General features: G+C 43.9%; 1 protein-coding gene across 1 annotated transcript in view; it reads left to right on the top strand.

The window, feature by feature from the left end:
* The window catches only part of unc5a (unc-5 netrin receptor A), a 217,989-nt gene that overhangs the window by 141,907 nt on the left and 60,553 nt on the right, over positions 1–15,529 (top strand). Inside the window, exons 4-6 of the mRNA XM_018746522.2 lie at positions 2,609–2,712; positions 3,280–3,460; positions 8,136–8,303. Coding sequence (XP_018602038.2) covers positions 2,609–2,712; positions 3,280–3,460; positions 8,136–8,303 — 453 coding nt within the window. The remainder of the gene's footprint in view (positions 1–2,608; positions 2,713–3,279; positions 3,461–8,135; positions 8,304–15,529) is intronic.

The raw sequence follows: 15,529 nt of genomic DNA, 5'->3' as shown, positions 1-15,529 counted from the left end.
TTGTATTGGCCATAGCATTTTTAAAATATGCCTTACATAGACCTACTTAATGCCGACGACTTTAGCTGGACTTTTACAGTGCAAAAAAAGGATTGGATCTAGTCTGTTTTGTAACAGAGATTTACTAATATCAAAGGCAATAAAGGAAAATGGAATACATCTGGAAAAGTGTGAATACATTGTGGTTAATTATAGTAAATGAAAGAAACAAGAGTCTCTTCTGTCTCCCCCCAGGTGACACTTGATGTGTATCGTTGAACTTATTGATAAATCTCCCTAGTTTGACATAATTATGCATATTAATGCAGAAAACACATAAAGTAATATTAAAGAATCATGTAGCAGCCACTAGAAATATTATTGGCATACAGGTATTAACCCTAACCCTAACATTAACTTTTCAAAGATTGCTTTCAACAAGGTAGCTATTGACTTTAATTGCAACATATAAGAAATCCCCAAGAATTTTATAAAACAAGAATATTTCCAAGTTTATCCAGTCATTTTCATGTTTAATACCTATAACAAAATGTAATGATTGGAGCCTGCTTATTTTTTGTTCTTATAAGGTCACAAAATAGAAATTGTGTGCTATTACTGTGTTCTTTACATTTTAAATAAAGTTGATTAGATTGTTCTTCAGTGATTTACTAAACTAGAAGTTAGAAGGATAATTTCTGAAAGAAAAAAGGAATGGAATTTGATAAGATCCATTGTTTTTCTGAAAATTTCTGTTGAAAATGAAGTATGTAGTGATATAATTGAATAGGTCTTTAAGAGGAGTAGCAGCCCTGACAATGCCAGCAAAAATCAAAAAATGAAAATAAATAAGAGACTGCATGTATATGAATGCACTGACCTCATGTATCTATTGGGGAAAACAGAAAGATTCTTTCATAACCTTGAGTGTATAATTATAGTGTGAAGTTTCTTGCATTAATTTATATTTAACTGAGTCTTTACGACTAATCCATAGGTAGTTCCGTTATACTATTTAAAGGGAAAGCTCAGTCTGGTCTCTAATATTTTGAAAAGCTCTGATGTTTTCTCCCCAACACTGCAAAGATGACATTAGGACACCATGATCCCTAAACCCTCAAGGATCGTTACATACTTTGTCGCTTGTAGCTCCATTACATCTAGTTTAATAAATTTTCATGTCAGGAGAAATCCTTTCTCCTTGCTGTTTATATAAAATGATCCTGCAGGACATGTGCAACATCTGTTTTAGGGATTAGACTGCTTCCAGTGGAACCTTTATTTAGTGTAAAGATTGCATGGCAAGTTGACTGGTACCTGGTTTTCACTTTAAACTTGGCTTCCAATAGCAAGAGTTCTCCCTGTGTGTTTAATTATAACAAACACATCACAAATATATTTTTCTAATTAGCTTGTGACAAAATCCCCTTTTGATTATTCCATGTGGGCTGACTGAAAAGTTTGGAGACTGAACATGTCTGCATCTGAAGGTTCCTCAGGGTTGGGAACCTTTTCCTCGACAAAACATCTTCCTTCACACTTCCTACACTTATTGTGGGGCTTCATAAACTCCTTAAAGATGTGCAGCAACAAATTTTCGACATCATCTTCAAGGCAGCAGGCAGAGCTTTTTTCAACTCTTCAACAGATGAAAAATTCCTTCTCCACAATTTTTTTTTGTCTTTGTTTCGTATGCTTGGTTCAATATTTCAAAAGTCTCTCGAGCACTTTTCTGGAGTTCCCAACAAAATTCAGTCACAGTTCAAGACACATAACTTTGTGCCGCCCTCTCAGAATAGGGGTCAAACTACTGCTTGGAACACCTGAAGGACTCAAAAAAAGAAATCAGTCCTTCTTCTGGTGTTCAGAGACAAGGACTCTTGCTTTATGCTCGAAGTATAGAGTTACTCATCATTTAAAACAACGTGCACATAGGAGTTTAAGGAAGACTGTTTTACAGAATAGAAGAACAAGACCATTTCTGTCAACAAGGGTTAGCACCCCAAACAGTTTCATTTTCTGCCATGTCAAAACTTAGAACTCATCTTGATGGAGGGCTACTAGTGCTCTTTTCAGTCTGCATGTAGAATGTCCATGCATAGCAGTACATGGCACTGCTTTGGCCCAGTCAGGAGTCTGTAATGGAGCTTTCATACTCCAAAGCTGTTTGTATATCTGGACCTGGCCAGCCATCTAGCATGTCTGGAATTAATGCAATCACTTTGTGCCGCATGAACCTCTGGCTTCAGATTGCCAATTGTAAGCAAGAGGAACAGCATGCAAACAGACGTACTGTGGTCAGCAGTATGGCTTTTTCTACACCAAAAATGTCAAGCAAAGCACACCAAGCAAAAGACAAATGTTTTGACAGCAAAAAGCAAAACTGCGGCACCTCACATAAGGCAGCCAGCTACTAGACTCAGAAGAAGCACACAGTAAACACGCTGAGACAGCAGGGGCAAGATGGACACAAGAAACAAAGCAGTATTAGCATTTCCTTTATGGATTCCACTGAAGCACCACCCAGGGGGAATAATGTTTAAAGTCACCTCATCTTTTCTCTCAAAGTGTGTTGGTGAGAGTCCACAAAGCCATATTGCTGACCGGTGCCCATTGTGTCTCTGTACAGACCTGAGGAAGAACTTTGAGGAGGAGCCTTTGGGTAAGGAGGTGGCGCTGGACCAGGAGGTGCTGTTACGCTGTCACCCTCCGGAGGGTGTCCCCACAGCAGAGGTAAGAACTGGCGCTGACACCGGCCTTCCGGAAACCGTTCCACAGAAAGCGGCTGTCTGTCCGTTGTTGATTTGTGGTCACATTCACATCTGTGAGGAAGACATTTTAGTGTTGATTGAGAAGAAATGGGTTTGAAGTTTTTATTCATTCCAGACAAGAGTGGCATCAGTCACCCATTTTGCTTTCATTTTAATTCTGAAATTGGGCATAGATTCAGTCCAGTCATGTATCCCCCCCACCCCCCCCCAAACACACACACACACACACACACACACACACACACACACACACACACACACACACAAAACAGGTATGGCAGCAAAAACAAAAAGTCTGCAATATACTGATAAAGAGAGAGATGATATACAGTTAGATGCACTGTTTCTTTCTGTCAGTGTATAAAATACGCCTCAAAGTGCATTGGTGATTTACAAAAAAATATGAACTAAAGGTCTTTCTGTCAGATGTACAAACTCTGTGCATGCAGGAGTTAATTATAATCTATCAATGATTATCTCAGTATGTGATCCATTTATCCATAACTGATGTGTTCCAATGTATTTGCAGGTGGAGTGGCTGAAGAATGAAGAAGTGATTGACCCCTCTGCTGACCCCAATTACCATGTCACTGCTGACCATAACCTGATCATCAAACAAGCGCGTCTGGCAGACACGGGCAACTACACCTGTGTGGCCAAGAATATTGTGGCAAGACGCAGAAGCTCCTCAGCCAGTGTCACTGTTTATGGTAGGGCCCTTTAAGGGAAGGATACAGCATACACAGTGTGCTCATTGGGCTCTATGGCTTTCAAAGGCAGCTGTCCTTAATCTGAAGTCTTGAAGGCACAGTAATTTGGGATAAAGAAGTTTACAGTTGCTGCAAATAATACTTGTTATGCCTTTACCACTATTCCCAATTCTAATATGCAATGAGCCCTTTGCCATTGGCTGATCTTTTACCAGGCAACGAGCATACACACACATTTCAAAATGTACAGTGAACTGTTCCTCTGAGTTGTTTCCCTCCAGAACTGATTCTTGTATGCAGTCATTGAATTAGCAGCAGCATAAAGAAATAATGAATTGGATTGATAAGAAAGCTGACATTTATTAAAATGCACGGAAGCAGCACATTTCTTTTTATAGATGGTCCCAGGGTATACACCAAAGAGTGGAGCTAAATGTTCAAGCATGCAAACAAGAGATGGTAATTGAAGAGGAGCATTACTTGGAAACAATATATATAGCACAATAACAAGAATTTTTCTCTTTGCGTACCTTTTTGTCAAATGATTTTAATTATCTAACCAAACTACATTTTTTATTTTATGTTAACTCAAATTTTCTATATTTTTTGCAACTGCTGATTTAGCCAAATCATGGCATAGATGGCATTGATTACATTAAAAAGATACAATTTCAGAATAGGTAGACACTGTTGTCTTCTAGCATATTTTAAATTCAGAGAATTGTGGGGAATATTAATTGGTCAATTTAAAAAAAAAATGAAACAGCCTAAATGCATAATCTTTTTTAATCTAAATTCTGCTAGATAAATGTTTGTATAAATGAGTGCTATTATTATTTGAGTATCCATCCATCCATCCATCCATTGTCAACAATTATATTAATTATATAGTGATCATTTTTATATCTAAATTCTCTTAATATTAACAAGGAAATTTAGATATTAGTAACAGTATTCTGTATTTTTTTACTTGCTGTAAATAGTTTCAGTCCATGTAGATGCCTTTAACATTGTCCAGAAGTTGACTTTTACACTTTGGAGGCATTTTGTCTTTCAGTTTCAGTTTAATTGGCCCAATTTAAGTTTTTTGAGCCGTGCAGTGAGTGAGAGATGACTAATTTGTTACTATTGTAAAAATGAATTGAGTGAAAATTTGAGCCAGATGGTTTTGAATCAGAAGTATTGCCATTACTGTTCCCCTAAGATTAATTACCCCCCTTTTTTATGGCTCTGCAGTTGAAGTCATGATTTGCTAATGAAGGCCTTCAGGAGTCCTACGCTACCTGAACCATAGGTGCGGGCATATGTGTGGCTTGTTTTGATTGCTCTGCAATTCGGGCAGGTTTGAAAATGGCCGGAATGCGTTTTAACAAGGCTCAGTTGATGTGGCCGAACGCTGTGCTAAGAGGCAATCAGGGCCTGAGGAGGGCCGTGATTTGCCTCGCCGAGGTGGGCAATCAGTTGCAGAAAGGAAGCGAGAAAATGATGCAGCCCGACCGCAGGGGGATTACGGAGCAAATTAGGGAGGCACTCCGCAAAAACACAGAAGTATAACTCAGACTAGAGCTTCACGGCTACTAATCAGTTAGTTCCTGACTCGAGCTGTATGGCAGGGGCTCTGTGCCCGTAAGGGCTTTAATTGTTCTCTCTCTTTTTGGCCCGATTGCATCCCAGCAATGCAGCTCCATGTGTTTGATTCCAAGTCCTGCACAAGATAGCATGGTGAAAAGGGAAAAGTATAAGTGTCCTACTGCTTGTGAATGTAGCCCTCAGTTTGCAGGAATACCTCAGAGACACCGAGCAGAACGCATTGCCGCATCACACTGGCACTGCAAGCACATAGTGTAATTGGGTCTCCAAACACCTGCACTTTCCTTACATTGTGAGCACAGGCAAGCGCCATTATTCTCAACTCACATACACCCTGGAACAATGTCTGATCCCAGCAGGGTACACGGTAATGGTCTGAACTCATATTCCTCTTTGAATATTTCATCTCTTTTTGTTAATCCCCATTTTCCTTGCTCTTGTACTGTACTTAATATCCGGATGTGAGTTAGCATATGTGTGCATGTTTTTATTGCATTACAAAGTTTAGACAACAGCTGGTCTTTGAGGTTTCAGTCCTCCAGAGAATATTTAACTACATAGATATTGTACATACTGTAGTGTCATGACCACAAATATTCAGTAGAATATGCAGCAGAGGTCCAGCATACACTGGCATTCATTTTTATGTGGATCTCACTCACTAACTCTCACTACCTGCTTGTCCTGTTCAGGGTTGCAGCGATTTGGAGCCTTTCTCGGAATTTCTGGGGCTGAGGGGGTACGCCCTGGATGGAATGCCTGTCCATCGCAGTTGACGTACAATTGCATCACAATATTCCTGAAACCATCACATCGTCAAAATTAAGCATAAATTCTTTTAGTGATTGTCAGCATGTGTATAACATGAAACTTTCTGATTTTGTGTTGAAAAAGCAGATGAAGGGAGAAAGAACGGCTCCTCACAGTTAATACAGTTTTGGAACATAAGTTAGCACTTGGACGTGGGTGTCATTGAGGGGTAGTCTTCTAAAGAATTATTAACATCTACTGATGAATTATTACATTGTATCTCTTGACTGGTGAACAATCAGATATTTTCCTAAAGGAAATTATTCTCAGGATGAAATGAATTCATGTCCTAGATATGTCTCATGTATGCAAATTAAGTAATGCAAATGTAGTTCGTGCAATGAAAAATATATTGAATGACTGAAAATTCTAGCGACTGATGTAAAGTACAGAGGCACCATGATTTTGGAGGAACAAATATGGCTTGTCGGTGAGTAAGGACTTCAGACTGTTGAGCACATAGCCACTATAGCGGATCATCTCCTTCCTTTCATGTTGTGCATTTAAAAAACGAGAAAGCACAGTCAGCAGTCAGGGGAAAATGGCTTCTAAACCATAGTAATGATATGTTTCCTCAAAATGCATGCATATGCCTTCTGATTTTTTTAAAGATCAGCTTTGTAATCTTTTCACTTTTTTTGCCCTCCAAAGGATGCACTCCACACATACACACATTGACCGAAACTGCTTGTCACAGGTGGGGTGAGCTGGAGCCTAACCTGGCAACACAGGGCACAAGGCTAGAGGGGACACACCCAGGACAGGACACCAGTCTGTTGCTAGGCACCCCAAGCAGGGCTTGAACCCCAGACCCACCAGAGAGTGGGCACAGGCTAAACACGCTGCTCCACTGCAAAGAATGCATTTGCAAGAATTAATCTGTGTGTCAGACGGCATCACCCTGTGCATTGCTTCCGCTGCATTGTATCTTCCTCAATCCTGAAGATTTTGTACCTAATTTTAATCAGTTTATCAGGTACATATTACTATCTAACTGTGATTTTAATAGGATTCTGCAAAGAAACTGTAAAAACTACTACACAAAAGATTACTTGCACAACAATTGGAATGATTACTATAAAAGCTGAATTTTTCATGTTCATACTTATCTCTGGAAATATAATAAAACATAAATAAATGTAATTAAACTCGTTTTAGTACCAGGTGACCTACCCGTTTAACATTCTCGCTGATTGCATGTAGTTGATTGGACTGTACTCTAGATTTGCTACATATTGTTTATATAAAAAAACTTTCTTTCAGTTGAGGAAAAAAAAAAAAAAAACAAGAATCGTATAAAGGTCCACTTTTCAAAGTATGTAACTAAGACAAATGTCAGCTACTATACATTCTGCTGCATTGAATGTCAAAGGTCGTCGTGTTCTACCAACTTTGTGATTCATACAAATGTTATGATGAAGGGCAATTTTAGGGAAAGGGTTCATTTTGGCCTATAATAATGGTCAAAATGGTTAATCATATCATGGATTATACAGTAGTCTTATACAAAGAGTATGTAAATAAATAGGGGGCCTCAAGTTATGACAAATGCAAGTTAAGATGACCCAGACTTACAACGGCCTTCCCATTAACCTTGTCATATAATTCTGAGAACCACTTGACGACCACTCCATTTGCTGCACAATCATATCCGCTGCGCAGCAGCAAGGGACTCTATGCTTTATTGTTTCTCTCAGTCTCTGTTTGGGTGTCTGACAGTGGCTGTGTCTTTACACATTTCTGGGGGGATTCCTTTTAAGTTATTTTTAATTTAAAATGCCATGCAAGTGAAAAAAAATTAGTGTTCATTTTTCATTAATAAATGAAACAGGACTTACTGCAATATTCGTAAATAGTTCTCTGTATGGTATTTTCCTTGATAGTTATATTATTATTCTATGTAATTCTTGTGCTATTTTAAGGCAAAAGTTATGTGATTTTAACAAATGAGTTTGTGGGAAAACAACAAGGCCCCGTTTTTCGACATTGTATCCATCCATTTTAATTGTTTGTACATTCTTACAGTTCGGGGGGATTTTCCACTAATGACAAAGTCCAATTACATTCGGGTTATTGGAACAGAACCCTGTCATAAGTGGAGGACTGCCTGCACATATATGTATTATGTAGTAGCTATTTAGCGCCGAGCACGGGAGACATCTGTAGAGCTGCAGTGACCACAATGAGAGCGAGCAAATGCCTGTGCTGTGCTATGGTGCACCGTAATGCTGGCCGCTCTGTTCGTTCCCCCTCCACATGGCCTGTGCGTGGAAAGTCAACGGCGGCTGGTCCACATGGACAGGGTGGTCGGCCTGCAGTGCCACCTGTGGTCGCGGCTGGCAGAAGAGGACCCGAAGCTGCACCAACCCAACCCCTTTGAACGGAGGGACCTCCTGCGAGGGGCAGAGTGTCCAGAAAAGCGCCTGCACTGCCACCTGTCCAGGTAACCCTCAGGCACTCAGTGAGGGCCCTTTAACGGACAGCTTTGTTCAGTTTCATTCAGACGTCGCATCTAGCCTGGCTCTTTGTAATCCAGACCTGGCATTCTGAGGGACTGCAATGGAAGGATGGAATTCTGATTTCCCACAAAGACATAGCAAGGCTAATGAACGACATTGCTAATGTTATTGTTCAGTTAAAATATTTAAATCAGAAGGGCATTTTGAATTTCAATTCAAAGCAGAGACCTGGGTCCTTTGCTCAGACCCTTGGCCCTCAGATGTCCTCCCCCTCTTATAGAAAACCAGAACACTGTGCCTCAACTGCCTTTTCATAGTTATCAACGCATTGTGAGAGTGTAATGAAAGTGAGGCTGCCAACATGAGCTTGCTGTGCGAACAGAGTGATGGTAGTGCACCCGCCAGCACGGGTTGAAGTGTTTAATGTCCAGATCATATCAAGTTCTCCACAGTCCTACATATTAGGCTTCATCTATTCAAGCCCTCCTCGTGTTCCGTGACACAGGCAACAGTGTGCCCAAGACAGATGCATCCCATGGAATTCCTTCAGACTTCTGCCAGCCTCACTTTTTAAGTAAAAAAAAATTCAAGAGTGTTAAGTCTGTGGAATAAAAAATAGAGGATTTCAGAAGAGCCTGACAGAGTGCCTGTGGAATTGCAGATGTGGAAGAGGTGTTAGGGTAGAGCAAGATTCTTCCAGTGGTACGGCATACTGCAGGGGTTTGGATGGGTGCTGTGTGTCCAGGTTGGAAGGTGTGTGCAGCATGGATCCCACGGCGCCATTCTAGAAACAGTTCTGGGACCAGAACCTCCGCTTGTTTGTATTTCGGGACACGGAATGTCGTAATAAATCCGTTGCGTTACACACTGGCTTCAGTTTCTGCACCAACTGTAATGGTTTGCTAACAATCAGCCAGGTTGTGCATCAAATGAACAGGTGCCTCGCTGCCACTGATGGTTCATCGGGGGAACTGTAATCCCATGGGGGAATTCAACCCACCCCTCATTTGTCATCAGCCAGAGATGTCGTCTGACAGCAGCAGCACCTAAAAATTACCGCAGAGAGATCTTCTCGATTTATCAACACCAGGTTCCTGCCCTGTGTGGACATAAATCATCATATACAGACTGGAGTTGTGGACCAGCCATGAATCAGGCTCACATGGCAAATGGAGTCCACAGGAGACCAAGGCTCTCCTCTGAGGCACCACTTGACCATATCTGGGTGTTACTTCGTTAACCATGGCTGTAAATAGAAAGGCAAATGACCACCTCTTGTGAACGTGGATGAATCTCACTTAGGAGCGCTTTCTGGTTTTTATCAGTTTAAACTGGCCAGTCTCTGAGACACTGTTGTGTAGTAGGGTTTCTACAGCTTTTGGCTTATAGCTCAAGAACTGCAGGTTCTGAATGCTAATTGTGACCATTTAAATTAGCCCTGCAGTACAGCGGGTTCTTTTTTCTTTTTGAAGGAGATACACCAGTATCAGCTTTCTGAGATGGGTTTCTATGTCATTAGCACTCCAGCGATACTCAAACACTTGTACTTCTGTTTGTAAAACAATTTCAGCATTTTTTGGCAGATAAAAGACTGCTTTCATGTTTTATTTTCTCTAATTTGCACTTTCATGATGGCTATTTCTGCAGGCAATGATCAACACTAGGCTTCTTTCTCATTATTGTTTGAATAATGATGAAATACTGCTTTTTTGTCACATGATGTATTTGAATGAGATGGCCACATTCTGAAATGTAACACTTTTGCTTTGCACTTTACCTGTGATTTATAGGCAAAAATTGCTTTTGAGTATAATTCTGCATTGTTAAACAAATGATACTGAACAAACAAACCTGCAGTCTTTCATACATGTATTTGCTTTCTTATTTACACCTATCAACACCTACCTATATCTAAGAAAACATATACATATTCCATCATGTGTACAGTTTTATTCTGAAATAATGAATATAATAACATCTATATTAATTTATACATCAAGGCAATGAAACTTGTTGAATATCACTCCATCTCCATGTTGCTGCACAAGCCACATAATAACTTGGAAAGCAAGTTAACCATCAATATGACTAAGACAAGACATGTAAAAAGCCTCAAGTTGTCATATTATCCATAAATATAACTCACTTCAGATTACATTTGAGCATCGACCAACCGACTGTTGTTTCTCATTTCCCTAAAAAGAATTGTGGGTGGTATAATGGGACCCAGCTGGGAAAAATGGACAAATGGAACCCAGATCAGCCAGTGGAGACCCTGGCCTGGTTCAGGAGTTCTGCCATGGAGGTAATTATATTCCGGAGGCCCATCTGTTTGGTAGACTTTGCCATGATGGATGCTTGAGTTTATGGGCCTCGTTTTCTCCCTCCTGTCCTGAGCAGGTGGGGAACGTGTGACCATTCATCTATTTGTTGGAGCTGGAAATACTGAAAAGTAAAAAACATCAGTGGCTGTTCTCTACACAATTATATGAATCACTCAGAGCATGCGACTTCCTCCAGCGGGGTGCCTGCTGAGGCTAATTCGGGGCCCATTAGCAAAGGACTGAAGGAGGAATAGCATGCTGAGCGATACATCGTGGCTCCAGGTCCCAGGCTGCATTGCACCTCACTGCATTGCTGACTCAATGGGCCAAAGTAGATGTTCATCCTGACCTAAACATTCGAGCCTTTAGGTTTCTTGAGAAGGTCCCACAGCAAGTAAAGAAACCTTACAGTCACCATTAAGAATACAGCACATCACACTTAAATGTCACTCAACTCCAGATAAAATGATGAAATTGGATGAAACAAGAGTAGGTAGGTGCTGTAAAATGATCAGAGGCTTTTCCATGGTTAGAGAGAAATCCACCTTATTTTGTAAATGTGTAAAACAAGACTGAAGAACAATTAAACAAAGATGCTTTGGTGCTTCATCTTAGATATGGGGTGTATATTCAAAACCACAAGAGACATGGTTCTATATTTCACAATATTAGCAATTATGACACTGTTCTATGCTACCTTATTTCCTTAATTTGGCATTCTGGGTTAAATCAGTGAAATAACTACACATGGATGTTAAGCAAAACCATCAGCTATTGTCAGCTTCATCTTGTGAAGTTATACACACCCGCTCTCCAACCTGCGTGTGGCTTTCTTGGAACTCCAGGTATCTGCTTGTAGAATCTGATGGCTACAATCTGGATGTTGGGCTACGCTGTGGGTTTTAAGTCAGTGTGCATGGCTGCTCATCTAGCGGTGGCAGAAATAAGAACACAGGGTCACACTAACTTGTACTGGATACAAAATAAACAGTCAGCAGGATATGGCAGGAGATTACTGCAGTCAAAACATATTTCTGAATTGCTAATGACCTTAAAAGAAACAGGACACTGTCTCAGAAACAGCATCAAGAAAAAGCGAAGCAATCCAGATACATTATTTGAAAGCAATGGCCTGTTAAGGGAGTTACAAGACAGATTTTGTAGGCAGCAAGACAAACAGACTGTGGGTGCATCTGACCGGTGTGCACCATGGGCACACAGCACTGACAGTCGTACAAGTGAAGCCGTTCGTGGAATTCTATCTCCCCAGGGTTGAATTTCTTTTAAAGCTTCTTCCTAAGGAGAGACTGTGTATGCTGAACAAAGCTGCCCCAAATAAATATCATCAAAACAAATTAACTGGTCACAAACAGCGCCTGCGGCGGCAAGACTTCATGCTTTGCTTGTTTCCTTTCCTTCCCCCAAGTACCACTTCTCTTGGAAATGGCAGGAGGAGCTTGAGCAGCTGGTCCGGCCTCGTTCCCCCATCTCAGGAGCCAAGCAGCTTCCAGCAAAACCCCACATGAGGCGCGTTCGGGAGAACAGTGTCCACTTAGCAAAGCACCATTCATCCTTACACAGGCACAAAAAGAGACACCAAGAGGACTTGCTGTGCTGCAGAGAATACGATGATGCGAGGGCCATTTTTCTTCCTGGAGACAGCCCTCGGGTATCAATGGCATACTTCTCATAATGTCCGCTTCAGGTGCGATGTACAGTTGTGTGACCCTCTGCCACTCATGTTGCATTTAACTCTCAGGTTGTGTGCCGACCAGTCTGACCCTTTTACAACTTCTCTCCATCATAAATATGGTTTATTTCATGTGATTACTATAAAGCTTCATGATATCCTCCACATCAGGCATCTGAACACATAATAAAGTTAATGATCACCAGATTCACTGAATTTTATTTGTTGTATGCACATTTTGTACATCTGTGGTGTGTATGGTCAGATCTGGGCAGCCGTAGGAAATGAATGGATGAGACTATAATAGAGTATATGGATTCAGGAGTTATGTCACCTCACTGGCGGGGAAGGAGCCTGAGCTGGTGCGGGAAGTTGAGAGATACCGTCTAGATATAGTCGGGCTCACTTCCACTCACAGCTTGGGTTCTGGAACCACTCTTCTCGATCGAGGGTGGACTCTCCACTATTCTGGCGTTGCCCAAGGTGAGAGGCGGCGGGCTGGTGTGGGCTTATTAATAGCCCCCCAGTTCAGCCGCCATGTGTTGGAGTCTACCCCGGTGAATGAGAGGGTCGTCTCCCTACGCCTTCGGGTCAGGGAACGGTCTCTCACTGTCGTTTGTGCTTATGCGCCTAGCAGCAGTGTAGAGTACCCGGCCTTTTTAGAGTCCCTGGGGGGCGTGCTGGAAAGCGCTCCCACTGGGGACTCTGTCGTTCTACTGGGGGACTTTAACGCCCACGTGGGCAGCGACAGTGATACCTGGAGGGGCGTGATTGGGAGGAACGGCCTCCCTGATCTGAACCCGAGCGGTGAGTTGTTATTGGATTTCTGTGCTAGTCGCGGTTTATCCATAACGAACACCATGTTCATGCATAAGGGTGTCCATCAGTGCACTTGGCACCAGGACACCCTAGGTCGGAGGTCGATGATCGACTTTGTAGTCGTTTCTTCTGACCTTCGGCCATATGTCTTGGACACTCGGGTGAAGAGAGGGGCTGAGCTGTCAACTGATCACCACCTGGTGGTGAGTTGGATTCGATGGCGGGGGAAAAAGCTGGACAGGCCTGGCAGGCCCAAACGCATAGTGAGGGTCTGTTGGGAACGTTTGGCGGAGGCCCCTTTCAGAGAGGTCTTCAACTCCCACCTCCGACAGAGCTTCAACCAGGTCCCGAGGGAGGTGGGGGACATTGAGTCTGAATGGACTACGTTCCGCGCCTCCATTGTCGGGGCGGCGGTTCGGAGCTGCGGCCATAAGGTCTCCGGCGCCTGTCGCGGCGGCAGTCCCCGAACACGGTGGTGGACACCGGAAGTAAGGGATGCCGTCAAGCTGAAGAAGGAGTTCTATTGGGCCTGGCTGGCTCATGGGACTCCTGAAGCAGCTGACGGGTACCGACGGGCCAGACGGAATGCGGCTCTGGCAGTCGCCACGGCAAAAACTCGGGCTTGGGAGGAGTTCGGCGAGGCCATGGAGGAAGACTTTCGGTCGGCCTCAAAGAGATTCTGGCAAACTGTCCGGCGACTCAGAGGGGGGAAGCGGTGTTCCACGAACACTGTTTACAGTGGAAGTGGTGCGCTGCTGACCTCAGCTGAGGATGTTCTCGGGCGGTGGAAGGAGTACTTTGAGGATCTCCTCAATCCCTCCGACACGCCTTCCGTAGAGGAAGCTGAGGCTGGGGACTTGGAGGGGGACTCGTCCATTACCCTGGCTGAAGTTGCTGAGGTAGTCAAAAAACTGTTCGGTGGCAAGGCTCTGGGGGTGGATGAGATCCGCCCCGAGTTTCTCAAGTCTCTGGATGTAGTGGGGCTGTCTTGGCTGACACGCCTCTGCAGCATCGCGTGGAGTTCGGGAACGGTGCCTCTGGACTGGCAGACCGGGGTGGTGGTCCCTCTTTTTAAGACGGGGGACCGGAGATTGTGTTCCAACTACAGGGGGATCACACTCCTTAGCCTCCCTGGGAAAGTCTATGCCAGGGTACTGGAAAGGAGAATCCGACCGATAGTCGCACCTCGGATTCAGGAGGAGCAATGCGGTTTTCGCCCTGGCCGTGGAACACTGGACCAGCTCTATACCCTCACTAGGGTGTTGGAAGGTTCATGGGAGTTTGCCCAACCAGTCCATATGTGTTTTGTGGACCTGGAGAAGGCATTCGACCGTGTCCCTCGTGGCATCCTGTGGGGGGTACTTCGGGATTATGGGGTTCGGGGCTCGTTGCTACGGGCTGTTCGTTCCCTGTATGACCGGAGTAGGAGCTTGGTTCGCATTGCCGGCAGTAAGTCAGACCTGTTCCCGGTGCATGTTGGACTCCGCCAGGGCTGCCCTTTGTCACCGATTCTGTTCATTATCTTCATGGACAGAATTTCTAGGTGCAGCCAGGGAACGGAGGGTGTCTGTTTTGGTGGCCGCAGGATCTCGTCTTTGCTTTTTGCGGACGATGTGGTCCTGTTGGCTTCATCGAATCAAGACTTACAGCGTGCACTGGGGAGGTTTGCAGCCAAGTGCGAAGCAGCGGGGATGAGAATCAGCACCTCCAAATCCGAGGCCATGGTTCTCAGTCGGAAAAAGGTGGATTGCCCCCTCCGGGTTAGGGGGGAGTTGCTCCCTCAAGTGGAGGAGTTTAAGTGTCTCGGGGTCTTGTTCATGAGTGAGGGAAAAATGGAGCGGCAGGTTGACGGACGGATCGGTGCGGCGTCCGCAGTAAAGTGGTCATTGTACCGGTCTGTTGTGGTGAAGAGGGAGCTGAGTCATAAGGCGAAGCTCTCAATTTACCGGTCGATCTACGTTCCTACCCTCACCTATGGTCATGAACTCTGGATCATGACCGAAAGAATGAGATCGCAGATACAAGCGGCAGAAATGAGTTTCCTCCGCAGAGTGGCTGGGCGCACCCTTAGGGATAGGGTGAGGAGCTCAGTCACCCGGGAGGAGCTCGGAGTAGAGCCGCTGCTCCTCCGCATTGAGAGGAGCCAGTTGAGGTGGCTCGGGCATCTGTTCCGGATGCCTCCTGGACGCCTCCCTGGGGAGGTGTTCCGAGCTTGTCCCACTGGGAGGAGGCCTCGGGGCAGACCCAGGACACGTTGGAGAGACTATGTCTCCCGGGTGGCCTGGGAACGCCTTGGGGTTCCCCCAGAGGAACTGGAGGAGGTGTGCGGGGAGAGGGAAGTCTGGGGGGGCTCTGCTTAAACTACTGCCCCCGCGAC

The sequence above is a fragment of the Scleropages formosus genome, chromosome 13 (genome assembly GCF_900964775.1).
Source record: "Scleropages formosus chromosome 13, fSclFor1.1, whole genome shotgun sequence".
Lineage (NCBI taxonomy): Eukaryota > Metazoa > Chordata > Actinopteri > Osteoglossiformes > Osteoglossidae > Scleropages > Scleropages formosus.
This window is presented reverse-complemented; position numbering and strand designations above follow the sequence as displayed.